Below are 27,262 nucleotides of genomic sequence, written 5' to 3'. Positions count from 1 at the left end.
AAACACACTGGTGATGGCTGATTAAATCAGAATGAGGGCCTGTCTCATTTAAATTAACACAGGCCCTCAGGGAATATAAAGTCTGCCCCAGAAAAGGGGGAAAGGTACTTGAGGAACTCCCCTCCCACAGCCTCCTTTCCAGAGAGGACACGTTCAGTCCAGTGACGGCCGCCCCAGGGCTCCTGCATGGTCCAAACACCCTGCCTGTTCCTCAGAGAGACCCAGGAGACCCTTGAGGCAACGACCTCAGCTAAGAAGTGAAAACTGAGCTGCAGTTTGGTGTTCTCCAGGCCCCTGGAGTCCCGTCCCAGACAGACAGGATGCTCCGCACCCTGGACTCCAGCCTCAGGGACTCGGGCATCTGGGGGACGAGTCATCGAACCCGAACCTGAGCCCCAGGGTTTCCACCCAGGAGGCAGCAATGGCCGGAGCCGAGGCGGCGCACGCCTGCACCAGCCTCGCCCCCAGCCGGGCTTTAGTAGCTCGCCTCTCCTTCCCTCACCCTCACAGCGTTCTGTAAAAACTGCAGCAGAGCTGGGCCCAGCGGCCTAACTTTTGGCTCATCTGACCTTCCCTTCCATCTTTGGCGTGGGCCCCTGGGGGTGCTGAGCGCCTCTGCGTCCGCGGTCTCAGCACCCCGAGCCAGTTAGCAGCTGTGATCAGAGCCCCTCGGACAGCGCCCGGTGGGCTGATCCTGCCCTCAGCCCCCGACCAGCCCCCTGACGGCCTGAGCCGGGCCCGGTGCCGCCCAGCCTGCCCCCTCCTCACCTTGGAGCTGGGGTCCCCGGATGGAGAAGTTACAGGTGTTGGGGAGCCGCTTGACGCCTGGAAACTGGCTGTTCAGATGGATTCTCTCACCAAATTCAGCCTGAAAAACGCACAAAATGTGTCATGTCTTCGAAGCCCCCCTCCTCACAACTATGTGAACATCAGACTTTCTGGAAAACAAAGCCTCACCCTCGACACATAGAATGATTGTTTTTTCTTGTTGTTTAGTAGTTAAGTCCTCTCCGACTCTGTGGGACCCCCATGGACTGTAGCCCGACAGGCTCCTCTGTCCCTGGGATTCTCCAGGCAAGGATACTGGAGTGGGTTGCCATTTCCTTCTCCAGGGGGTCTTCCCGACCCGGGAATGGAACCCACATCTCCTGCACTGACAGGCAGGTTCTTTACCATGGAGCCCCAGGGAAGCCCCACAGAATTATTATTTTACCCATAAGTCTCTCCTTGTAATACTCGGAGAGACCGAGTGTGAAAGGCAGGGTAAACTGAGAGAGAAAGATTCTGAGTACACCTGGGTCTTCACAGGAGCATCAAGTGTCTTGTCCCTGGTAGGATTCGGTCCCGCCTCCGCACCCCCTGGGATCCAGGCTCTGGGCGCGGGCACTCACCGCCAGCCTCTCCTCCAGGTAGTCACGCACGCCCCGCATGTGGGCCTCGTAGGCCTCGCAGTTCTCTGCCACCAGCTCGGCTGCCTGCAGACACAGGAGGGTGTGGGGTGATGACGGGGACGGTGGGAGGGGGCGGGGCAGGCAGCAGTGGAGGTGCTGCTTCCTGAGGGCAGAGGCGACGTCGCCTCCGACTGCTCCTCCCTGGACCTCTCGGACCCGTGCCGTACGCCGACTGCCTGCCCTTCACTTGTCGACTGGCATCTGACAGCTGTCAGGCTTCCTGATGCCCTGGGCCCTGCGGAGTCCCCAGTCGGTGACCGGAGGCTCTCTCGGTCCACTCTAGAGACAGACGGACAGGATGGAGGAAGAGGCGGCCGTGTCTGCCCTCGGGTGGGTGCCGTGAAGAGAGCGCAGAGCCCAGGGAAGGGCGCTCCAGGCGGAGGCCCAAGGAGGGAAGGGCGAGCGCTCTTGGAGCGTTGTGAGCGGGAGGACGGTGCCGGAGGCCTAGCGACAGCGGGCTCTGAGCTGAAACCTGGATGCTGGAGCTGGGTCTGAGCCGCCTGATCTGTGTGTTCACAGCTGGGTGCTGTGTGGAGCGTGCACGAGGCATCCATGCAAAAGGTGGGGGTGGCCTGGCCTAGACTCGGTGGAGATGGACAAGCGGCAGGTCTTCATCTGTGGAGAAGGCTGGACGGATGGGACCAGCTGCCGCGTCAGGTGTGGGGGCGAGGACGGGGAGGACCGAGGGCACCTCCTGGGTTTCTCAGCGAGAGCCTGGGTGGCGGGGGCACCCCGAGGAGAGAGAGCAGGACACATTGAGGGATGAGGAAGCTGGTGGGGACCTGGGTCTCCCTGGAGGTCAGGGTCTGTGGAAGACTAGAGCCCAGGCCGGCGTCAGAGCCCCAGGGTGGGGGTGACGAGCACCAGGCCGGGAGAGGAGGCTGACCGGAGAGGAAGCAGAGAAGGCGCCTGGCCGGAGCGGGGGTGGAGAATTGGCCCCACATCTTCTGGAAGTCACAGGGCAACTGGGGGCCTTCTCTGAGCCTTCAGGGGAGCATAGCACGTAGCAGACCAGGCCTCGGGGGGGGGGGGGGACGTGTGCCGGCCCCCCCCTGGGGCGGAGGACCCAGGAAGGGCAGCACGGGGATGGGGGGTGGGAAGGGGCGACAGCAGGAGGGGCCTGCCTTCAGGCACGCGGGCAAGGGGCGGAGAGCGCCCGGAGGCCTCGACTTGGCCTTGGTGGGTGAGGACACACACACCTCCCGGGGAAGACGAGCAGTGTCGGGGGGGTCCAGGCTGGGCGAGGGGGTGTCGATGGTGGGCCCCCCACCCCGAGTGACGGCAGGGTCAGAGGGGCTGCGTGCGGCCAGGGAGGGGCAGGCTGCTGCTGGGCTGCCATCTGATCCTCAGAAGGAGCCTCTTTAAGAGGCTGCACTGTGCCCCCATCTTCAGGGGAGGGGCAGCCAGGCTCAGGCTGGAGGTCGGGGGTGGGGGTGGAGGGGGCGGGGGTGTGTGTGTGGGGGGTGCAGCAAGCTGCAGGACCGAGCAGGTGCAAACCTGCAGGAATGATGTCGCTGTTTTTTATGTTAGACGATTCGCAAAGAGAGTCTGTTCTTTTCAGATGCCACTCCACAGATCCTAAAAAGCATGTCTCCAGGTTGATAAGTAAAATTTGAGGTTTCTCATTAATACATTGGCCCGTTTATTGGGGTCACGAATGTGACCTTCTCTGAAGCCCGGGCCGCCTACTGGAGTGGCTGGGAAACTGCTATGAGCCCACAGAACGTGCCCGCGGGTCTGCCCTGGCCCTGCACTGGGACGGAGGCCTGGGATTCTCCCGAGTCACCGTGGCAGGAGGGGGCTGCCGCTATTCTAATTCTGGCCTTGGACTCTGGTTCCCGATGCCGAGCTCCCAAGTCCCAGGAGTTTCCTGGATGACAGGAGTGCCTCCTGCTCTAATAAAATGATTCTGGGTGGGCTTCTAGGTGGGGGCTGGTCACGGAACCGGGATTAGAAGCGTGGGGTTTTCAGTGCCCCGGCCCCACCTCCAGAGAGCGGAGAGGGGCTGGAGACGGACTGAATGACTGAGCGAAGCCTCCACTAAAACCCCGGGAGGATGGCTTCAGAGAGCTTCCAGGTTGCTGCAGGCGGCGGGGGGCGGGGTGGTTGCCAGCAAGGACATGGATGCCCCTTCCCACATCCTGCCCTTCTGGGTGTCCGCCTGCGTCCTTTATCACACCCTTTCATGATAAACTTTTATTGAGGTCAGTGGTCTAGTTCCTCTGAGTTCTGTGAGCTGTTCTAGCAGACTCACTGAACTCGAGGAGCAGATTGTGGGAACCTCAGATTCACAGCCAGTTGGTCACAAGCACGGGTGAAATTGGTTTCTGAAGTTTTCGGGGGTGGGGGGGTCTTGTGGGACCGAGCCCTCATCCTGAGGGTGGACAGTGTCAGGATGGAGCTGAATTGCAGGACCCCTGGCTGGTGCCACAGGTCTGCTCCGTGGGGACCCCGCCCCCATGCATGGGGTGAGAGTGAGGAAGAGACGCAGGAGGAAGACTGAGGTTCCCCTGCACACTGACGGACAAAGCGAGCTGCATCCGTCCGAGGTCCCCAGGGCTTACCTTCCCAAGGCCGGCAATCATCGGGGTGTTCTCTGTCCTGTAAGAGACAAGGGATTCAGTCCCATTTCCATGCAGAGTAATTAATCAACACCCTTGGAAGAAATCCCAGCCATATGAAAGTCAGGTGTTGGAGTAAAGACAGTCATGCCAACACCTCTCCTACACGAGGGCAGCTGCCAGCCCCCAAGCCGTCCGTGGTTGCGGCAGATGTGGTGCACTGCGGGCAGTCTGCCCTGGCTGTCACTGGCCGGCCACATGACAGTTCTGTCTGGACCCTTCCCCTCCCTGGGAGAAAACCCTCTCGGGCTGCAGGCCCCAGAGCCCGTCTCTTCGGTCCCCCTGCCAAACCCGGCCAAGCTCCAGGGACTCAGTCCCCACCCCACTCCCTGCAGCCTCTCAGCTGTAATACGGGGTGGATCTTTGGTGACTAGAAATTTGGGGTGGTGTGTGTATGCACGCGTGCACGTGCATGGCTGTGCAGGAGGGGACAGGAGAACCTGTCCCTCATGCTCATCTAACAAACTAACACTACAACACTTCACTCCATTTCAGGAAAAACCAAAACAGTAACTTAACTTTCTTCTTTGGCTAAATAAAGTCCTCTTAAACCTCTGGAGCTGTTTCCTGCTCGTTTACTAACAGAGCAAGATGAATGGACTCGGGTGAGTAGCACAGACGGTGCAGGACACCAGGTCCCACTGGCCTTGCCCGGACAAGCTTCCTGGTCAGATCTGTCCCCAAGACGGGCTCTGACATCTGGAGGCGGTGCGGCGAGGTGGACTGGGAAGAGCCAGGGGCTCTGGGCTCTGTCCAGGGCTGTGCGACCTCTAATGTCACGTTCCTCTGTAGGATGCCAGGGTCGGACCTGACGCATCACTCAAGGTCTGTGACCTGGGAGGAGCCCACCCCGCCCTCGCCCCGCCCCAGCACTCCACCCCCACCCAGAGCCATGCAAACCTGCTCCCACACCTGTCCACCCACGGAGCTGCCCTAAGACTCTGGCACAGCTGCAGTTCTGCCTCTTCTCCCTCCCCACCTTTTCCCTCAGTTCAGTTCAGTCACTCAGTCGTGTCCGACTCTTTGCGACCCCATGAATCGCAGCACGCCAGGCCTCCCTGTCCATCACCATCTCCCGGAGTTCACTCAGACTCACGTCCATCGAGTCCGTGATGCCATCCAGCCATCTCATCCTCGGTCGTCCCCTTCTCCTCCTGCCCCCAATCCCTCCCAGCATCAGAGTCTTTTCCAATGAGTCAACTCTTCGCATGAGGTGGCCAAAGTACTGGAGTTTCAGCTTCAGCATCATTCCTTCCAAAGAAATCCCAGGGCTGATCTCCTTCAGAATGGACTGGCTTGATTTCCCTGCAGTCCAAGGGACTCTCAAGAGTCTTCTCCAACACCACAGTGCAAAAGCATCAATTCTTCAGCACTCAGCCTTCTTCACAGTCCAACTCTCACATCCATACATGACCACTGGAAAAACCACAGCCTTGACTAGACGGACCTTAGTCGGCAAAGTAATGTCTCTGCTTTTCAATATGCTATCTAGGTTGGTCATAACTTTCCTTCCAAGGAGTAAGCGTCTTTTAATTTCATGGCTGCAGTCACCATCTGCAGTGATTTTGGAGCCCCCCAAAATAAAGTCTGACACTGTTTCCACTGTTTCCCTGTCTATTTCCCATGAAGTGATGGGACCAGATGCCATGATCTTCGTTTTCTGAATGTTGAGCTTTAGGCCAACTTTTTCGCTCTCCTCTTTCACTTTCATCAAGAGGCTTTTTAGCTCCTCTTCACTTTCTGCCATAAGGGTGGTGTCATCTGCATATCTGAGGTTATTGAGATTTCTTCCAGCAATCTTGATTCCAGCTTGTGTTTCTTCCAATCCAGCGTTTCTCATGATGTACTCTGCATAGAAGTTAAGTAAGCAGGGTGACAATATACAGCCTTGACATACTCCTTTTCCTATTTGGAACCAGTCTGTTGTTCCATGTCCAGTTCTAACTGTTGCTTCCTGACCTGCATACAGATTTCTCAAGAGGCAGGTCAGGTGGTCTGGTATTCCCATCTCTTTCAGAATTTTCCACAGTTTATTGTGATCCACACAGTCAAAGGCTTTGTCGTAATCAATAAAGCAGAAATAGATGTTTTTCTGCAACTCTCTTGCATTTTCCACGATTCAGCAGATGTTAGCAATTTGATCTCTGGTTCCTCTGCCTTTTCTAAAACCAGCTTGAACATCAGGGAGTTCACGGTTCACATATTGCTGAAGCCTGGCTTGGAGAATTTTGAGCATTACTTTACTAGCATGTGAGATGAGTGCAATTGTGCGGTAGTTTGAACATTCTTTGGCATTGCCTTTCTTTGGAATTGGAGTGAAAACGGACCTTTTCCAGTCCTGTGGCCACTGCTGAGTTTTCCAAATTTGCTGGCATATTGAGTGCAGCACTTTCACAGCATCATCTTTCAGGATTTGAAATAGCTCAACTGGAATTCCATCACCTCCACTAGCTTTGTTCTTAGTGATGCTTTCTAAGGCCTACTTGACTTCACATTCCAAGATGTCTGGTTCTAGATTAGTGATCATATCATCATGACTCTATGGGTCGTGAAGATCTTTTTTGTACAGTTCTTCTGTGTATTCTTGCCACTTCTTAATATCTTCTGCTTCTGTTAGGTCCAGACCATTTCTTTCCTTTATCAAGCCCATCTTTGCATGAAATGTTCCCTTGGTATCTCTAATTTTCTGGAAGAGATCTCTAGTCTTTCCCATTCTGTTGTTTTCCTCTATTTCTTTGCACTGATCGCTGAAGAAGGCTTTCTTATCTCTTCTTGCTATTCTTTGGAACTCTGCATTTAGATGCCTATGTCTTTCCTTTTCTCCTTTGCTTTTTGCCTCTCTTCTCTTCACAGCTATTTGTAAGGCCTCTCCAGACAGCCATTTTGCTTTTTTGCATTTCTTTTCCATGGGGATGGTCTTGATCCCTGTCTCCTGCACAATGTCACGAACCTCCGTCCATAGTTCATCAGGCACTCTATCTATCAGATCTAGGCCCTTAAATCTATTTCTCACTTCCACTGTATAATCATAAGGGATTTGATTTAGGTCATACCTGAATGGTCTAGCAGTTTTCCCTACTTTCTTCAATTTCAGTCTGAATTTGGCAATAAGGAGTTCATGATCTGAGCCACAGTCAGCTCCTGGTCTTGTTTTTGTTGACTGTATAGAGCTTCTCCATCTTTGGCTGCATAGAATATAATCAATCTGATTTTGGTGTTGACATCTGGTGATGTCCATGTGTAGAGTCTTCTCTTGTGTTGTTGGAAGAGGGTGTTTGCTATGACCAGTGCATTTTCTTGGCAAAACTCTATTAGTCTTTGCCCTGCTTCATTCCACATTCCAAGGCCAAATTTGCCTGTTAATCCAGGTGTTTCTTAACTTCCTACTTTTGCATTCCAGTCCCCTATAATGAAAAGGACATCTTTTTTGGGTGTTAGTTCTAAAAGGTCTTGTAGGTCTTCATAAAACCGTTCAACTTCAGCTTCTTCAGCATTACTGGTTGGGGCATAGACTTGGATAACTGTGATATTGATTGGTTTGCCTTGGAGATGAACAGAGATCATTCTGTCATTTTTGAGATACCTTTTCCCTAGTATCTGTTTATTTGGCTGCATCAGATCTTACTTGTGGCACGTGGGATCTTTGTCAGGGTGCACACTCTCCAGTTGTGGTGTGCGGGCTTACTTGCCCTGTGGCATGTGAGATCTCAGTGCCCGACCAGGGGTCGAGCCCATGTCCCCCACATTGCGAGGTGGAGTCTTAACCACTGGACTACCAGGGACGTCCTTCTTCCTTTGTTTCCCCCTCTCCCCCTCCTTTCTCTTTTAATTAATCTTTTTATTTTGAGAGATCATAGACTCACATGTCACTGGAAGAAACAGCACAGAGGCACTCTGTGTGTCCTGAACTCAGTTTCTAGCACTGCAGGCCAGAGTCCCAGCCTGGACACTGACCAGACGCAGACATGGGCATCACCGCAAAGGCCCTCCTGCAGCCCTTCGCTAACCACGCCCACTCTTCATCACCCACACCCTCGGCCCCGTTCCCTCCTTAGGCCCGGAGGACGTTTCAAATTTTGTCATGTAGGTGATGTCACAGAGCTCATAACTTGGAGGGCTTGGCTGTTCGCTTTCACCAAAATCCTCTGGAGGTGCCTCCGGGCTGTTGTGTGTGTCCGTGATTCCTTCCTCCTCATCCCTGACAGGAGTTCCATAGCAGGCACGTGCCCCTGCTTGTTTAACTGCTTCCTTTTAAAGGACATCTGGGTGGCTTGCAGTTTGTGGCTGTGATGAATAAAGCTGCTAAACACTTCTGGGTACAGGTCTTGCTTGTGAACACAAGTCTTCATTTCTCTGGGATGAATGTCCAGCAATGAAACTCCTAGGTTGTATAGTAGTTGCATATTTATTTTTTTGTTTATGTATTCTAGGTACCAGCCCTTTGGTGGATCTGTCATTTGAAAACATTTTTTCTTAATGTGCAGCTTGTCTTTTTATCCTCTTAACAAAGCCTTCTTCAGGGCAAAAGTTTAGATGAAGCTCATCAACTCTTTCTTTTATGGATGATTGTGGCGTCGAGTCTAACAACTTCTTTGCTTAGCTCTAGGTTCTGAAGATTTTCTGCTAAAATTTTTACGGTTTTATGTTTTACATTTCAGTTCATGCTCTATTTTCAGTTACATTCTATAAGGTGTGAGACTTGGGCTGATGTCTGTCTTTACCTGTGGATGTCTAAGCATTCCAGCACCAACGTTTAAAGGCTACCTCATATTAGGGGAATTATGGTAGCTTATATTTTTTTGATGAAGTAGTCTACCTTTCATATCAAATTCATGTATGTGAGGTTCTTTGTAGCATTCCTTTATTCTTTTAGATAATAAAAAGAATTTTATTCTGTGGGCTCTTCTAGGGCCCACAGTGATATCTTGTTTCATTCTTGATAATGGCAATTTGTTTCTTCTCTTTTTTTTGTCAGTCTTGCTAAACGTTTGTCAGTTTTATCCATGTTTTCCAAGAGCCAGATCTTCAATTCACTGATTTTTAAAAGTGATTTTTGTCCATAATCTCACTGGCCTCTGCTCACATCTCTATCACTGAAGTCTTCCTGTTTGCTTGGGGTAATTTGCTCTGCGCTTTCTCGGGGCTGCGGATGGGGGCTCACAGATCGGGGACGCTCCCCTTTGTCTAACGAGCATTCAGTGCTGTAGGTTTCCTCTCAGCCATCCTTTAACTATGTCTCACAGATTCTGGTAAGTGTATTTCCATTCATTTCAGTAATTTGCCCCACGGATTACTCATAAGTGGGTTGTTTCCAAGTGTTTGGAGATTTTCTTATTATCTTCCTGTTATTGATTTCTAGTTTGATTCCACTGTGGTTAAGGAAAACACTCCGTGTAATTTCAGTGCTTTAAATGTGCTGAGGTTTGTTTGATGGTACAGAATATGACTTATCTTAGTGTATATTCCGTGGCACTTGAAAAGAATGGGTATCTTACTGGTGTTGGGTGGAAAGTTCCAAATGTGTTGATTAGCTCCTGTTGATAGGTGTTGCTGAGTTCCTCTATATCCTGGCCAGTTTTTGTCTAGTCGTTCTCTCCATTGTTGAGGGATGGGTGTTGAAGTGTCCATCTGTACTCGTGGATTTGTCTTCTTCTCCTTTCAGTTCAGGCTTTGTTTCCTCACACATTTTGAAGCTGTACTGTTTAGCGCATCCACGTTAGGGTTGCCATGTCTCCTTGGTGAACTGACTCTCTATTCCTTTCACCCTCTGGTAATTTCCTTTGCTCTGGAGTCTCCTTTAGCTAATGTTATGTAGACAGGCCTGCTTTCCTTAGATTAAGATATACATGATACACTTTTCCCCAACTTGCTATATTTGAAGTGAGTTTCTTAGAGACAGCATATGGTTAGATCAGTTTTCAAAAATTTATTCTGCCAACCTCTGCCTTTTAATTGATACATTTATTCCATTTACATTTAATGTAATAGTTGGTGTTCAGGCTTAAGTCTGCCATTTTATTTTTTTGGTTTGTTCTATTTTTTTCTGTTTCCTTTTCCCTATTTTTCTGTGAGTTACTTAAACAGTTTTCAGAAGTTCAAGTAAAGAATAGAAAATGTACCTCTTTATACATCTGTTGTTCTTCCCCATTCATAAAATAATCATCGTAAATATTTTTTCCACTTACATTAAAAAAAAAATTATTTGTTTTTGGCTGCGCTGGGTCTCTGTTGCTGCACGGGGGCTCTTCACCAGCTGCAGCGAGCAGGGGCTGCGCTGTGCCGCAGTGCTTGGGCTTCCCACTGGGACGGTGTCTCTGCAGCGAGCAGGGGCTGCGCTCTGCCGCAGCGCTCAGGCTTCCCACTGGGATGGTGTCTCTTGCTGTGGAGCTGGGCTCTAAGTGTGTGGGTTTCAGTAGCTGCAACATGCAGGCTCAGGAGTTGTGGCGCATGGGGTTAGTTGCCCCACAGCATGGGGGATCTCCCTGGACCAGGGATCAAACCCATGTCCCTGCATTGGCAGGTGGACTCTTAACCACTGCACCACTAGCGAAGCCCCCTGCACATCAGACAGTGCTATGATTTTTGCTTAGGCCATTACATGTAATTTAGAAAACTCAATAGGAGAAGGAGAGTCTATTTTATTTACCTATATTCTTGCTTATCAAGCTCTTTTCTCTCTGCTGTTCTAAGTTTTCTTCTTTTACTGTTTCCTTTCTGTGTAAATAACTTCTTTAGCTGTTTTTAACATTTAGGTTTTCTGGTGACAAACTCTGTTAATTTTCTCTTTCATCTGAAAACATCTTGATTCCTTCTTTGTTCCTGAAGGATATTTCTGCTGGATGACATGACTCTGATTGACAGGCCTTTTCTTTGAGCACTTGGAAAATTTTGCCTTACTTCCTTGGGCCTCTGTGGTTTCTGATGAGTAATCCACTGTCATTTGAATTATTTTTTCCCTATAGGTAAGGAGTTGTTTATTTTTTCCTCTGGCTGTATGGAGGATTTTTCCTTTGTCTTTCATTTATGGAAGTTTATTTTTTGTGTCTTAGATTTCTTTTGGTTTACCCTGGTTGGGTTTTGTTCAGCTTCTTGAATCTCTGAATTTGTCTCTTTCCATATTTGTCTCTTTGCCAAGTTCTTCCTCTCATCCTCCTTCTGCTCGCCCTCTCAGACCTCAGTGAAATGAATGTTAGATCTTCTATTGGTCCCACAGGTCTCTGAGGCTCTGCTCAATTTTTTCCAGTCTACTTCCTCTCTGTTTTTTATATTGGTTAATTCTGTTCTTTCCGTTCACTGAGTCTTTTCTTCTGTTGCCCCTATTCTGCTGGTGAGCCTGTCCGTGGCCTTTTTACTTTGGTTGTTGAAATCATTTGTTCTAAAATTTCAGTCTAGCTCCTCTTGTTCTTTGCTGACACTTTCTTCTGTTTCAGGTGTGTTCATAATTGGTCATTAAAGCATTTTATTGTTTTTTCCTTAAAACCTCTTGTCAGACAGACAATCTCTGTCGTTTCAGTGTCGGCATCTATTGAGAGTTTCTTTTCTTTGGTTTAAGATCTTTCTGGTTCTCAGTACGATGAGCAATTTTTAACTGAAACCTCAATGTCTGTATGTTATTTTATGATTCTTGATGTTTGTTAACCCTTCTGTAGTAGCTGGCATTTTCTGACCCTGCTCATCACTGCCAGGCAGGGGCAGACATCTGGGCTCCCAGCTCAGTCCGGGTCAACATCCGAGAGGAGCAGGCACCCTGCTGGTGACGGGTGTGGGCTGAGGCCCAGGGTCCCCATGGGGTCCCCGCTGACATCGTGGTGGGGGCGCACTGCTGTGGCGGGGCAGACATCCTAGCTCCTCATTGAGCCCTGTCTGGCACTGGAGGGTGTCGGCTCCTGTCACTGTGTGTGGGCAGAAGTCTGGGCCCCCTGGCACCTCCGTGGTGCAGGTGTGGGTGGACGCAGGTGCCCATGGTGACAGCTGGAGGACAGCACATGTTGTCTAGAAGCCTTCCGTCTTGCTAGGGTGTCCTTTCCCTGCCCCCAGCTGGAGAGGGGGCTCGTTGGGCATTCTTTATCAGCCCTTACTGGTGTTTCTGAGTCGCTGGCTTCTTCCGCTCTAGTTCTCGATTAAAGGAGGCAAAAGAAACGCCAGGGACCCAGCGCATGTCTGGTCTCTCCCTCTTGTTATCACGTTTCTGACAACACGTGTGGTGCTAGCCCCGCCCCCATTGCCTGCAAGTCTTGAGGACACAGGAGCTTTTGGAGAGGATGCCAGATGCTCCTCTGTGGCCCTGCGCATCCCCACAGTCAGGGGGAACAGCACATCTCAGCCGGCGCTGGGGCGGGGTGCAGTGGCCCTTCTACTGTCGGCTGGGCCCAAATAACAGAAGGAACTTGATGCACTGAAGCAGCCACAAGACAGATTCCTTCATTTGCTTTGAACTCTCTCTGGCAAGATGGCGCGTGCGTGGGTCCCAAGTGCAGAGCCAGAAAGTGGAGCCATGTCGGATCAGCGGAGGCTCTATCACAGTGCTTCCAAGAGGCAGAAGGGCCACAGCCCTGCACATGCACCGCGCAGCCAGTGGCCAGACAGCTCGTTCACCTCCTGCCTTACCCTGGCCGGAAGTTCCGCTCCTGTCCGCCTCCAAACAGCATCGGGTACAGAGGGGTGTGCTCACCAAGCCCTCGGACGTAGAGCGCTCCGATCCTGGGGCCGTAGAACTGAAAGGAAAAGCCAGTCACTCATCCAGCAAGAACCTTCAGGGACCTTCTCCTGCACGTGCTGGGAGGGACACGGAGATGTAATGTGAGGGCCCTGGTTTCTGCGGTCTCGTAGCTGGGACCTGTCCAGACACGGGTGCAGGGCAGGTGCTGGACGCTGCGCCCCAGCTCAGGGGCAGAGGGCACCTGCCTGCCACAGGGGAGACTGACGGATGGGCTGGAGCCAGAGGTGGCCGAGGGCTACCCTGCGGGCGGCTCCCACTCTCATTAGGGAGAAGTTTTACGTGCCAGCGTGTCAGGTGGGCACACTCACTCCCTTGGGAACCAGCTGGGAAGAAAGTACTAAAAATACTCCTGGTTCTCTTGGCTGCTAGAGAGAGACACAAGAGCTTCAGAAGGGTCTTTACTGCTAACTATTAGTATTTCCCCAGCACAGCCTAGAGCTGAGGGTCGCTAAAACCACACCTTCGCTGTCTGAGCTGCCCTGTGAGTCAGGTTAGACAAGCCCTCATTGTTGAGCCCGGGGTCTTCCGTCCCTGGGTGGGGGAGGGGTGGGAGTGCAGAGAACACTGCAGCTTAGTCATCCAGCCGCGTCCGACTCTGTGCAACCCCATGGACTGCAGCCCGCCCGGCTTCTCTGTCCATGAGATTCTCCAGGCAGGAATATGGAGTGGGCTGCCATGCCCGCCTCCAGGGGATCTTCCCAACCCAGGGATTGAACCCGCGTCTCTTACGTCTCCTGCACTGGCAGGCAAGTTCTTTACCACTTGTGCCACCTGGGAAGCTAAGCCCACCTGAGACCACCCCCCCAACCCCTTCTCCTCCCTACGTCCCCACCCCCCTCCCTCTACCCCATCCACAGCCTTGCCTGGCCACAGGGCCACAGTCTGCCTGGCACCTCGACCCAGGGCCTTGCTGAGTGGGCACACCGGGCATGCCAGGTGAGGGAGGGTGAGTGGTGCCCTGGGCTCTGCTCAGGGGTGAGCCTCACGGGTATTGAGGAGCCTCCCTGTGGGAGGGCAGGGGGTCAGGCAGACAAACCTTGTGTCCCACGATGGTCAGGAAGTCCACGCCCAGGTCCTGCACATCCACGCGCTGCTTCCCCAGGGCCTGGGCGGCGTCCGTGTGCACGAGCACCCCCGGCAGCCCCCCTGCCACCCGCTGCTGGTTCAGGGCTCGGAGTCGCCGGCTGATCTCAGGCACCGGCTGGAGAGGGGAGAGCGGAGAGCAGACAGCGGGCGGGTCACTCTGATTCCACGGAGACGGAGTCAAAGAGATGAGCAGCCATGAGCGAGGGTGCGGCAGAAGTTCCCAGACTAAAGAACGGAGGAAAAGGGGAGGCTGGCCCGGAAGCCCGCGTCCCCATCGGTCTCCCCAGGAGGACAGCGACTCACCATGACGACGCCCGTCTCGTTGTTGGCCAGCATGATGGTCACCAGGCACGTGGCCGGGCGGACGGCCGCCAGGATGTCCTCAGCCTCCACCTGCCCATTCACCTTGGACACGGGGACGAAGGTGACCTCTGAGGAGTAAGACACAAACGTGAGGTCAGCCCAACAAGGCCTCCTCTCTGGATCGGGACACAGTGAAAAAGCAATTTACTGTGAAGGTTCAGAAGACTGAAGGAATATGAGCCACTCTTTGTCATCAGGCCCACAGACAGTGGCTTGCAGGCTTCACCAATGAGCCTCAGTGGTGGGGTCTCTCTGGGGACCCTCTGTTCTCCGCTGAGGGGCCTGTGAGTAGCTGAGACGCCTTAGTGCACAGAGCATCTTGAGGTGCCAGCAACGTGACCTTCACTCACTCGGCAGTGACCCAGCCGTCCTTCAGCCCCTCTTGTGCCCAGCACTGCCCCGGTGCTTAGACCCCTGCTACTGCAGGCGGGAGACAGGCAGGGTGACTAAGCCCAGGTTTCTGGTGCAAAATGCTGAAGACGACACACCTGCTTTCCCCTCAAGATCCCACTGAAACGAGAGAATGGATATATTTCTCAACATGGGCAGCACCTTGCGGACGAGGAATTCTGAGCCATGCCCAGAATACACAGAGATGGTGGCATCAGGTTAATGCCAACAGGGAAACCCACCCAGGTTGCGGACAGGTGAAAACTAACTCCACAAAGAGTAGGAAAGGACCCAGACATCAGCTGAGTTCAGGGTGCACACGCAGAGAGCAGGGCAGGGGGCCGCCAAATGCGGACGCAGGCAGAGGACCAGATTCTGACACCCGAGGACCCCACCCCACACCCACAAGTGGGAGGCAGAGGCGCTAGCCTGGCCAGCAGGCCCAGGTGGGCTCCCGGGGTGGGGGTGGGAGGGGGCGGGGGGGGGTGGGCAGCAAAAGACGGCTGCTGGCGGCACCCAGAGGGGAGCGAAGAAAAGGCTACTCCAGCCAGGAGTTTTGTCTCTTTATTCTGTACATGAACACCCGCTCCTCATCATCATTCCTCAGGGAGATGCAGATTAAAACCCACCCATTAGAGGCACCTGATACCTGCTAGGATGGCTGTAATAAAAAACACTGGCAAGGACCTGGAGAAATCGGAAGCCCAGCCCACCCCAGGCACCAGCGGTGGGAATGTAAAATGGGGCAACCCCTGTGGAATACAAAGGTTAGGGCTAAACAAGTGGAGCCTTCAAAAGGTGAAACAGAATTACCACGTGACCCAGCAGCTCCACTCCTGGTAGATACTCGAGAGAAACAAAAACACACATCCAGACAAACACTTCACACAAAAGCTCCCAATGGCATTATTCATAATATTAATATCAAATGTTCATCAGTGATGAACAGATAAAATGTGAGTATCATTCAGCCACAAAAAGGGAGGAAATATTGGCACAGGCTACGATGCGGGTGAACCTGGAAGACACAGTGCTGTGTGGGAGGCGCACGTATCCGGTGTTCCCTTCACGTGACAGAGAATGGGCCCATCTCCAGGGACGACTCTGTGGACCGGCTTGCCCAGGGCTGAGGGAAACAGTTACAGCCACAGGTAACGAGGTCGTCTGTGGGAACAGGAGAGGCACCATCACTGGTCGTGGTGATGGTCACACAACTCTGAGTGCACTTTAAAGAGGCTGAGAGGCACACCTCAGATGGGCTCAGGGTATAGCATGTGAGTTCCGCCTCCATAAAGCGGACATTCACGAAAGCAGACCCACTTGCACAGTGTGGAGGTGGAGGGGTGGGAGACAGGCAAGGTCAAGTCCCCGTTTCACACCAGGGAGTCGACAGACAGGTGCTTGAGTGACAAACTGAGAAATGGAGATGATGTTTTTAAGCGCCTAAGTATTCAAGTGGAAGCAGCTAAAATGATAATACTGAGTGGGAGAAAGTATTGAAGGCAAACTAGAGGGCTGCTGCCTCAGGACTAGGGCTGTCGGGGAAGAACCTTTGCTTTTCCTTGAAGCCTTTCTGCAGATCTTAACATTATTTCATGTCTACACTTTGTAAAAACTTGTGTAATCTTAAAGGAGGTAACATGTAACAGTAACTAATAACAATGTATTACATTGCCTTTCCCTGTACAAGTGCAACAGGGATGAAAAGGAACTACCGTTTAAACAAGAAAGTCAGACCTGACTTGTTTTAGTTAAAGTGGTCCACTCAGGAAAGATCACAAAGAGAAAAACCTTTCTAGTAGTTGAACAGGAAAACAGTTAAACGGGAAAATCAGTAACAAGGCTCACAGTCAGACCGAGCAGTTCGGTCCCACTCCTTGTCCTTAAGATAAAAACACTTTCCCTGCTTCTCCCTGGGTTTCCAGGCAGATCAGGTAATAAGGTGAATGCTGAACAGAAAAGCACTGTCTTATTCCAAGCAGAGTTCAACCTCCGCTGTTCTGAGAACGATGACTTTTAAAAACTGGTTTTGAAAAACTAGTATTGACACCCTATGTCTCGGGATGCCACATCACAGAAAAAGTGGAGGAAGGGCCGGAAGTGACCAGGACCACTGCCACTGCTGGGCAAGCCCCACCTGCCCTCAGACCCATGGGCAGGGGCACCTCCTAGGGGCCCTGGACCATGCCTGCCCCCCACCTGGGAGGCCCAAGCCTCCTCTGTGCCGAGAAGGGCTCCCAGCAGGAGGGCAATGGTTCTTGTTTTTGCCACCAGAAGTCATGTCTACTGCGCCCTTTTCCTTTCTACCAGAGGGAGGAAGCCAAGATTTCGTGATTAAAATCAAAGAATGAAAAGCACGGTTAGCATTTATAGATGTGCTACTAAACATGCATTTACTTATTGCACTTATTACTTTACTTCCCTGCTGGCTCAGTGGTGAAGAGTCTGCCTGCGTGTAGCAGATGCGAACTTGATCCTTAAGTCAGGAAAATCCCCTGGAGGAGGGAATGGCAGCCCATTCCAGTATTCTTGCCTAGAGAATTCCACAGACAGAGGAATTCTGGTAAGACAGTCCATGGGGCTGCAAAGAGTTGGACACCACCACCATACCATGTAAAGAACGCAGAGTTCATGGTGAGGTGGGCTCTGGATTGAGCAAAATGGTACTTCTTTGCAGGTCTTCAGGTCTTATGAGGCACTGGACTATGGGAGAGTAGGCAAGTTGGCAACCAGGAAGTGGTGTGTGTGTGATTATACACAAGAGTCTATGTATCATTAGATGATAAATGACCAGTTCCACACACTGATTATGGCGGTGTGTGTCTGTGTGTGTGTGTGATCACACACAAGAGTCTATGCACCATTCGGTGATAAATGACCTGTTCCACACACTGATCGACTTGTCCCTCAGGGAAAATCTGGAAGAAGCACAGGCCGTGTAAGCGTCGCATCACAGCACGGCCCGGCGGGCAGGGGCCGGCCAGCGGTCACTCACCGGCCTTGCGCTCCTCCCCCAGGTGCTCCAGTGGCAGGCGGATGGAGTCGTGCTCCACGGTAGAGGTGATGATGTGGGGCAGGGCCCCGTCCACCGGGCTGGGATGCCCGCCTGTGTCCCCGTTGGTGGCGTGGACTTTGTGGAAGTGCTTCACCATGGACTGGATTACTAAATTATTTGACTGCAGAGACAGAGCGGAAAGGTCACTTACAATAACCACCCGAGGGGACCCGTCGAGTAACAACTGCTCTCATTTGTAGTTTCTTTTCTGGCTAATGTGGGAAAAAATGGTCTCAAAGAAATTCATCTCCTGAGCTGCGCCTTCTCAAAGACCCAACTACAAAGATCTGGGGTTTTTCAACTTTCAGAAATGTCAGAATTCACTTCTGGTGAATTCTGATTTTTGTTATTGTTGTTAAGCAACATTATACATTTAAATTTTTCTAAATCTGTTAAAAAAGCATATTTTGCCCAGGCACCCATCGCTGGTGGGAGTGTGAACTGGTGCAACCCCTGTTAAGGGCCGCCTGGTGCATCCATCAAATAAGCCCTCTGACTCAGGAGGTCTACTTCCTGGACTTGATCCTACAGCTCTGCTTGCACAGAAGCAAAGCAATGGACGTGAACTTGATCAAGGGTACAAAGATGAAGCAGCAGAATCTTAGAAGCACCTCAATGTCTATCAAATAAGGGGACTTGGTAAATAATTACACATTGTTTAGTGGACACAAAGCAGCTGTAGCATCAAGGGGCCACTCCACAGGCTGATGCCAAAGACCTCAAAGGCACTTGTTAAAGGAAAGAAGGTCGCATGCACTAGAACCAGCATCCTACAGTCTGTATAAAAAGGGCAAGACACACACACATTCACACACACCCCTCCCCACCACATCCTTCCTTGAAGAGGCAAAAAGGGAAAGAGAGAAGGTCAAATTATCTACACCCATAGCTGCTTTTAAGGCAGAGACTGTCTCTGCAGGATTCGACAGAAACTAACAGTACTGGTCTCCTGTAGGGACAGGAAGTGGATAACTGAGATGGGGTAGGAGATTTTTAAATCTTTTTCTCTTGTTATTATTATTATTGTTCTCATTATTATTATATATGGGCTTCCCTGGTAGCTTAGCTGGTAAAGAATCTGCCTGCAATGCAGGAGACCCCAGTTCGATTCCTGGCTTGGAAAGATCCGCTGGAGACAGGAACAGCTACCCACTCCAGTATTCTGGCCTGGAGAATTCCATGGACTGTATAGTCCATGGGGTCGCAAAGAGTTGGACACGATTGAGCGACTTTCACTTCACTCTTGTTTTTAAATATAACATACATACAGAAGAGCATAGAAATGTTAAGTTTAATGAGAAAGTATGACAGTGAACATCTGAATAACAGTAACCTGGATCAAGAGGAGAAACACAGCCCCCACTTAGGGGCCCCCAATCACCACCTTCTCCACCCCAGCTACCACCACCCTGATTTGTATGGTAATCATTTTCCTGCTTGTCTTCCTTCCTGGGTAAGCATTCCTAACCGATTTTGCTTATCTGCCTCCTGACCTTCAAATGAATGGAACTGAACTGAACTGATCTTTTTCTCAGCTGAACATCCAACCTATTCAGGTATCCGAAGGCACCGCCTGCGCGAAGGCAGGGGCTGTGCTTGCTCAGCGGTGAGGAGCCTGGGCACTGTCAGCCGGCCGGGACTGAAAGGCTCTGAGAGTGTAAACAGCAGGGCCTGGGGGAGAATGAGGCAGTCAGTGCAGGGACCCCAAGGCCCAAGAGGCGTCAAACTGGGTGGCTGGGGGAGAGGGCCAGGATGGGCGGCTTGGATGCGCTTCTCTGAGTGGCGGGTGGTTCTTTATAAAGTCCCAGGTCACCCCTTCTGAGAACACTGCTGCGGCACAGCAATTCCTGGTCCAGAAAGGGGGGCCCTCAGGGGCCACACACCTCAGGTCAGAGCTGATCCGACCCACTGAGAGCTGACAAAGGTGCCGGGCCACCTCCACTTGCGGTACCAAGGGGCACAGGACCCCATGCCGAGTGCCCCGGAGGTGCTGGGAACACGACAGCCCCTGTGCGAACCAGTCGGTCACCACTGAAAATGCACCTCGTGCCTTCAGGTCAACAGGCTGCTTGGCACCTGGCCCCACACGAGATTAAGATAGCCACAGGGCCGCTGGGGTGGCTGCTCGCGGGCCATCAGGAGTCTGGACCTGGTGTGCAGGGGTGGTCACTGCCCAGGGGCCTGTCAGCAGCCCCCTGCCCCTAACCAGGCCCCTCCGGCGGGGGTCAGCTTAGTCTCGGGCTGGCACCCTCAATCCACACCTGGGAGTGCTCTGGCTGCCACAGGGCACCGGCTGGTACCCTTCACCTGGGACTGCCCCAGAGACATGAGCACCCGTCCGTGCTGTGTGGAGGGACGTGTGGGCCACCCCTGGTCTCCACCTGTCACGAAGGCGGCATGAGTGGCCCCACCTGCCCCTGGTGTCCACACGGCCCGTTCTCGGGCATGTCCCCGAGCAGAGCAGCTGGCTGACAGGACGACACGGCCTCAGCTTCACCAGGCGGTGCCCGCCCGCCTTGAGCGTGGTTTCCAGCCTGGGCCGCCGCCTGCCCTGCGCTCGATACATCCTGCCATCGGATGTCTTACTCCTTCTATCATGACGGGTGGGCAAAGGCACCCATGTTGCTGTTACCTTTGATTCTGACCAGTTATGAGGCTGAGAACCTTTTCCTATGTAGAAACCACAAGGGCGTCTCCTCAGTGCGCGGTTTAACGCATTTCTTGCCCGTTTTCTACTGGGTTGTCTGTAGGTGTGTTCTGGATGCGAGTCTTTTGTCAGTTATTTGTTGCAAGCGTCTTTTCCCAATGCCTGGCTGGTCTTCTGATTTCCCTCAGGGTTCACTGACAAACTACAGGTTGCTTTGTGGTGGTGGGGGGATTTATCAACCTTTTATGGTTAAAGGTTTCTATATTTAGGAAATCTATTGCTCTTCAGCATCACAAGGGCCAGGGCTCGCCACGGGACAAGGGCCCACTCAGGTGTGGCCCTGTTACTGGCCTGGCATTTCTCACTGCCCTAAGACCGTCTGGCTTAATTCATAGAGCAATTCACCACATTCTTGATCTTCAAGAAGTCTTGGCTATTCTTGGCATTTTGTATTTCCATATGGTGAGGCGCCATGGAAAAAGGAGTCAGAATTCTGACCGACGTTGCACTGAATCCACAGATCTAAAGAGCTGACACACTTATATTGAGTCTTCCCATCTGTGAACATGATACACACTCCAGTTATTCAGAACTGCTTTGAAGACTCTTGGTAATAAAATCTTTTCCTTTCCCAGTGTGTGTGTGTACTGGAACAGGGAGTGGTTTACAAAATCTTTTTTACTAGATTTATTTCCTAAGTATTTGATATTTTTTGGTACTCTGATAAATATGCATTGTTGCTGATACATAAAAATACACTTATTTTCTTAATCTAATAACTTTGTTAAATTTACTTACTAATAATCTAGCTGCAGATTCTTTTTTTTTTTTTTTTTTTTAATGTGGACAGTCACATCACCTGTGAAAGACCCTCAGGAACTGAGGTGGTAAGAATGACTTGAGTAGAGGACTTGATGTCATCACACTATCATTGAGAATCTTCTGTTTAAAAAGAAATACCGTTCAAATGGGTCAAACCTCACACTCCTTTTTTTTTTTTCAAAATCAGAGTATGGTTGATTGACAATGTTGTGTTACATTCAGGTGTTCAGCAAAGTGCTTCTGTTACACATACATTCTTTCTCAGATTCTTTTCTGTTACAAGTTATCACCAGATATTGAATATCGCCCCCCGTGCTGTGCAATAGGTCTTTGTCGTTTATCTGTTTTATATATAGTCGTGTGCATATGTTAATCCCAAATTCCTAATTTATCTCTCCTTGCCCCCGCTTCCCCTTTGGTAACCATAGCTTCTTTTCTAAGTCTGTGAGTCTACTTCTGTTCTATAAATCACTTCATTCAGATCATTTTTTTTTGAAGATTCCATGTATAAGAGATATCATACGATAGTTGCCTGTCTCTGAGTCACTACAGTCAGCATGTATTATATTTATGCACCATGCCTTCTTTATCCACTCATCTGTTATAAACAGTGCTGCTGTGAGCACTGAGGTGCACGTATCTTTTTGAATCAGGGTTTTCAGCTTTTCTGGGTATATGCCCAGGAGCCCAGCAGTGGGATTGCTGAATCATATGGTAACTTTATTTTTAATTTTTAAGGCACCTCCATAGGGCTTCCCTGGTGGCTCAGATGGTAAAGAATCCACCTGCAATGCGAGAAACCTGGGTTTAATCCCTGGGTCAGGAAGATCTTCTAGAGAGAGGAATGGCTACCCACTCCAGTGTTCTTGCCTGGAGAATTCTATGGATAGAGGAGCCTGGCGAGCTACAGTCCATGGGGTCCCAAAGAGTTGGACATGACTGAGTGACTAAGCACACACATACTGTTCTCCATAGTGGCTGCATTAATTTACATTCCCACCAACAATGTAGGAAGGTTCCCTTTTCTCCATAACCTCTCCAGCATTTGTTGTTTATAGATGTTTTGATGATGGCCATTCTGACTGCAAACCTCTTAATAAGGTAAACTTAGGGATATAAAGGAATGATTCCAGGGCAAAATGACGGAGAAACTCTCTTTATTGAGACAGCAATGCAAAGCAAGTTAATTCATACGTTAGGTAACAAATATCCTATCAGCCCCCTGGAATTCACATATAGGATGAATGCTGCCTAATAATATCAGGCTAATTTGCAAAATACCAGGACAAAGCATTACTCTTTCTTTTAAAGACATAATACCAAGAGGGCACCACCTCATCTTTTTTTTAATTACTGACAGCTAAAAGAACACGAGACTTTGGACTGTTTACCTCGGTGCCCCCCGAAGTGAAGATCACGTCCTGAGGCTGCCCACCTATCATCTTGGCGAGGTTCTCCCGGGCCGTGTTGATAATCTCCTTGGCCTTCCTACCTGGAGGAACCAAAGTGGAAATTCAGTAACTTTGCTGCACCAAATCCAATCAACACACATTTAAAGGAACGACCAGTCATGAGGGAGCGGGAGGGCTGAGTGGGCGGTTCTAGGACAACGCATGTTCACCAACGTGAGTGACAGCCTAGATACCACGTGGCGAAGGGACAACGGGAAGAGGCCAGCAAATCAGGGGGAACCATTGAGATTCAAGGAACTTGGGAGGAGCTAGAAACAGCTGGGGGAGGAGGCCGGAGCCCTGAAATTCTGAGACGTGGCTTTCTTTTTACCCGATGCTACGAGAGAGGATCTGTGGCCATCTGCCCCGCTTCCCATTTGGGAAGATGGGAGAAGGAAAGGGTGGAGTAATAGATCACGCTGCAAAACAACAAAAATAAGCAGAAATAGAACCCACGACTGCTCGATACAAAGTCCAGCACCATATGTCACAGTGCAGGTCCCCTCGGTCACTAGTGAGATCACCGTCCCAGGGACACATTTGCTTTTAAACCTGGGCTCGGAGCCCAGCTACCCCTAGTTTCATGGGAGAGCAGGAAGCAGGAACTAAGAAGCTTCACATGGTGGAGAAAGAAGGGCTCAGGGCAGGAACTGTGGAGATGTCCATGACCACTCATACTTCGACTATAGACCAGTAGCCTCCAGACCTTTTGACCATTCAGTCCTATTTATAAAAATACTTTTTTGAGCAGGTACCACTATAATAAATATGTAAATAAGAAAACACACATAAAGATAGAAATGTAAAAAGATGAGGTAAAAATACATATACGAAGTCATCCACACATTCCCTAAGACTACTGCGTTAAGTTTTCATTACAAGTTAGGAAGGTCTGCGGTGTTTAGGAGACCCAGTCTGTTCAGTTAGTGATACTTGAAAGGCTGTGATAGCCTCAGTCAACATGGGCAGGGGTACCGGGGGCACGCCGTGAGCCCCTCAGGCATGCCGCTTGGGCCCGTCCACCTGCTCCCTCCCCACCCTGCCCCAGGATTCTGTTGAGAAGCCCCTCAAAGGAGCCTCTGGGCTGATCCTCAGCCCACCCTGCCTTCCCTCCTCATGTGGTGTGCGGCAGCCTGCAGTCTTTCACGACGCACTGACAGACCTTCATCTAAGTGTTTCTTTTCTTTTCCCTTTTCAGAAGTGGGTTTCATAATTTACATACTGGTTTGCAAAAACTCCCCCTTCCACTTATCGACAAAGTCTTGGAGACCCTTCTTCATAAGGATTCGTGGGGCTACCTCTCTACCATCATGTGCCTATTAGAGCAGCTAAAATGAAAAGACTGGCCAGTCCAAGTGGTCAGGAGGTTGCGGAGGAAATGCAACTCTCATCATGCCGGTGGAAACACAAAATGGTACAAGTGCTTTGGAGAGAGGGCAGCGGTTTCTTAAGGAGTCTGATCTCCACTTCCCATCTGATCCCACCATTCTGCTCCTAGGTATTTATGGTAAACACTGTTTACCCGAGAAGAAAGAGGCGATGACCATGACTCGTGCACGACATTCACAGCAGTGCCATTTGCAATCGCCAAGAACCGGGAACAGCTCACACACCCATCGGCAGATGAGAGCATGAACACAGCATAATAGAACACCGCTTGGCAGGGAAGACAAACAGCTGCTGACAATCACACAGGTCAACCTCAAGGTAACTATGGTAAGATCCCATTTTCACACAAACGTAGAAGATGCCCACCGCTCACAGGGCAGGATGAGAGCCTCTTCCTGAGGGTTATTCCTGAACTTCTTCATGACAAATGCTTTTTATTAGCACTCAATTGTTTTCCACATTCTCCAGTTTTATGCATGAGAAAGTTCAGTTTCTCTAGAGGAAAAATTAGCTACAAGGCAAAGTCCAAAAGATTAATCAGAATACAAGTACAAAATAAACCAACAATGAAGTTAATGAATGACTAGTATCTGATTTTGAAAAGGCTTTTACTTACCAAGTTTTCTAAGCAAATGGACATGAAAACCCACAAAAGCCTGTAAATCTGTACACAAGTATTGCTAAGTCAGAGGCTTCCCTGGTTGCTCAGCAGCAAAGAACCTGTCTGCCAATGCAGAAGACCCAGGTTCCATCCTTGGGTCAGGAAGATCTGGAGAAGGAGATCCACTCCAGTACTCTTGCCTGAAAAATTTCATGGACTGAGGAGCATGCCTGGCTACAGTCCATGGAGTTGGAAAGAGTCAGACATGACTTAGTGACTAAAACAACACTACTAAGTCAATTCTAAAGGAAACCAACCTTGAATGTTCACTGGAGGGACTGACGCTGAAGCTGAAGCTCCAATACTTTGGCCACCTGATGCGAAGAGCTAACTCAATAGAAAAGACCCTGATGCTGGGAAAGATTGAAGGCAAAAGGAGAAGGTGACAGCAAAGGATGAGATGGTTAGATACCATCACTGACTCAATGGAGATGAATTTGAGCAAACTCTGGGACAGTGGCTTCTCTGATAGCTCAGCTGGTAAAGACTCTGCCTGCAGTGCAGGGGGTCCTGGTTTGATTCCTGGGTCGGGAAGATCCGCTGGAGAAGGGATACGCTATACACTCCAGTATTCTTGTGGCTTCCCTTGTGGCTCAGCTGGTAAAGAACCCACCTGCAATGCGGGAGACCTAGGTTTGATCCCTGGGTTGGGAAGATCCCTTGGAGAAAGGAAAGGCTACCCACTCCAGTATTCTGACTTGGAGAAATCCACGGACTGCATAGTGTACAGTCTATCAGTACATGGTGTCACAAAGAGCTGGACACTACTTAGCAACTGAACAACAACAACAACAATTGTTAAACCCTATCCTATGAACCGAGGAGCCTGGTGGGCTATAGTCCATGGAGTCGCAAAGAGTCAGACACGCCTGAGCAACTTAGCATGCATGCAGCATGCATCTCTGATAAAACTTTAAATAAGAAGGCACAGCTTCATCTCACCATCTGTAAAACACAATGTGACTCAGCCAAGTAACTACTGATCTAAAGCAAATTATTTTGCAGAACCTCCAACTTAAAGCTCTACATGGAAACAACAATAAATGAGAAACATATTTCCAACAGACTGTGGAAAATTCTTAAAGAGATGGGAATACCAGACCATCTGACCTGCCTCCTGAGAAATCTGTATGCAGGTCAAGAAGCAACAGTTAGAACTGGAACAAAAAACTGGTTCCAAATCAGGAAAGGAGTACATTAATGCTGTATATTGCCACCCTGCTTATTTAACTTATATGCAGAGTACATCATGAGAAACGCTGGGCTGGATGAAGCCCAAGCTGGAATCAAGATTGCTGGGAGAAATATCAATAACCTCAGATATGCAGATGACACCACCCTTATGGCAGAGAGCGAAGAACTAAAGAGCCTCTTGGTGAAAGTGAAAGAGGAGAGTGAAGAAGTTGGCTTAAGACTCAACATTCAGAAAACGAAGATCATGGCACCCGGTCCCATCACTTTATGGCTAATAGATGGGGAAACAATGGAAACAGTGCCAGACTTTATTTTTTGGGGGATCCAAAATCACTGCAGATGGTGACTGCAGCCATGAAATTAAAAGATGCTTGCTTCTTGGAAGAAAAGGTATGACCAACCTGGACAGCATTCTCAAAAGCAGAGACATTATTTTGCCAACAAAGGTCCATCTAATAAAAGCTATGGTTTTTCCAGTAGTCATGTATGGATGTGAGAGTTGGATTGTAAAGAAAGGTGACTGCCAAAGAATTGATGCCTTTGAACTGTGGTGTTGGAGTAGACTCTTGAGAGTCCCTTGGACTGCAAGGAGATCCAACCAGTCAATCCTAAAGGAAATCAGTCTTGAACATTCATTGGAAGGATTGATGCTGAAGCTGAAACTCCAATACTTTGGCCACCTGGTGTGAAGAATGGACTCATTGGAAAAGACCCTGATGCTGGGAAAGATTGAGGGCATGAGGAGAAGAGGACGACAGAGGATGAGATGGTTGGATGGCATCACCAACTCGATGGACGTGAGTTTGATTAAGCTCTAGGAGTTGGTGATGGACAGAGAAGCCTGGCGTGCTGCGGTCCTTGGGGTTGCAAAGGATCGGACGTGACTGAGCAACTGAACTGAACTGAACTGAAAGAACTTTAATTTTTATTTTTAAAAAAGGAGGCCAGGATTCTATGTGATCCTGATTATGTAAAAGATCTAGTTTGCAAATTTTGTAAGGATCGATGGAGACAGATACGTGACAGGGTCTTATAAGTACTGTTATTACAAACAACTTTTTTTTTCTATTGCGCCTTGCAGCAAACAGGGTCTTAGTTCCCTGACCAGGAATCAAACCCATGCCTGCCCCCTGCGTTGGGAGCACCAAGTCTTAACCAGTGGATCACCAGGGAAGTGACCTACAAGCAGCTCTTAATAAGACATCTTTTTCATCTGGGAAAGGGGGACAGGAGAGCATGTTAAAGATGAAAGATTATGGTATCAACAAAGCTCAAATTTGGTCTTTTCAGGAAAAAAAAAACTATCCAGAGTTATAGCTAAAGACGTGCGGTTAACAGAAAATCCACTCAAAACCGAGCCATGCCATGTGGTGTAGAGTTCCTGCAAGAGTTCCCCTGCCCCTCATCTCAGAT

General features: G+C 50.2%; 1 protein-coding gene across 5 annotated transcripts in view; it reads right to left on the bottom strand.

The window, feature by feature from the left end:
- The window catches only part of SCLY (selenocysteine lyase), a 32,828-nt gene that overhangs the window by 2,227 nt on the left and 3,339 nt on the right, over window positions 1-27,262 (bottom strand). For all 5 annotated transcript variants that reach the window (XM_040231885.1, XM_040231886.1, XM_040231888.1 and 2 more), the window contains exons 3-10: window positions 22,546-22,646; window positions 17,626-17,806; window positions 14,181-14,308; window positions 13,828-13,992; window positions 12,680-12,786; window positions 4,016-4,052; window positions 1,392-1,475; window positions 769-868 (exon numbers count right to left, since the gene is read on the bottom strand). In XM_040231885.1, the coding sequence (XP_040087819.1) occupies window positions 769-868; window positions 1,392-1,475; window positions 4,016-4,052; window positions 12,680-12,786; window positions 13,828-13,992; window positions 14,181-14,308; window positions 17,626-17,806; window positions 22,546-22,646 (903 nt within the window). The remainder of the gene's footprint in view (window positions 1-768; window positions 869-1,391; window positions 1,476-4,015; window positions 4,053-12,679; window positions 12,787-13,827; window positions 13,993-14,180; window positions 14,309-17,625; window positions 17,807-22,545; window positions 22,647-27,262) is intronic.

Source organism: Oryx dammah, unplaced genomic scaffold, assembly GCF_014754425.2.
Source record: "Oryx dammah isolate SB20612 unplaced genomic scaffold, SCBI_Odam_1.1 HiC_scaffold_28, whole genome shotgun sequence".
Lineage (NCBI taxonomy): Eukaryota > Metazoa > Chordata > Mammalia > Artiodactyla > Bovidae > Oryx > Oryx dammah.
This window is presented reverse-complemented; position numbering and strand designations above follow the sequence as displayed.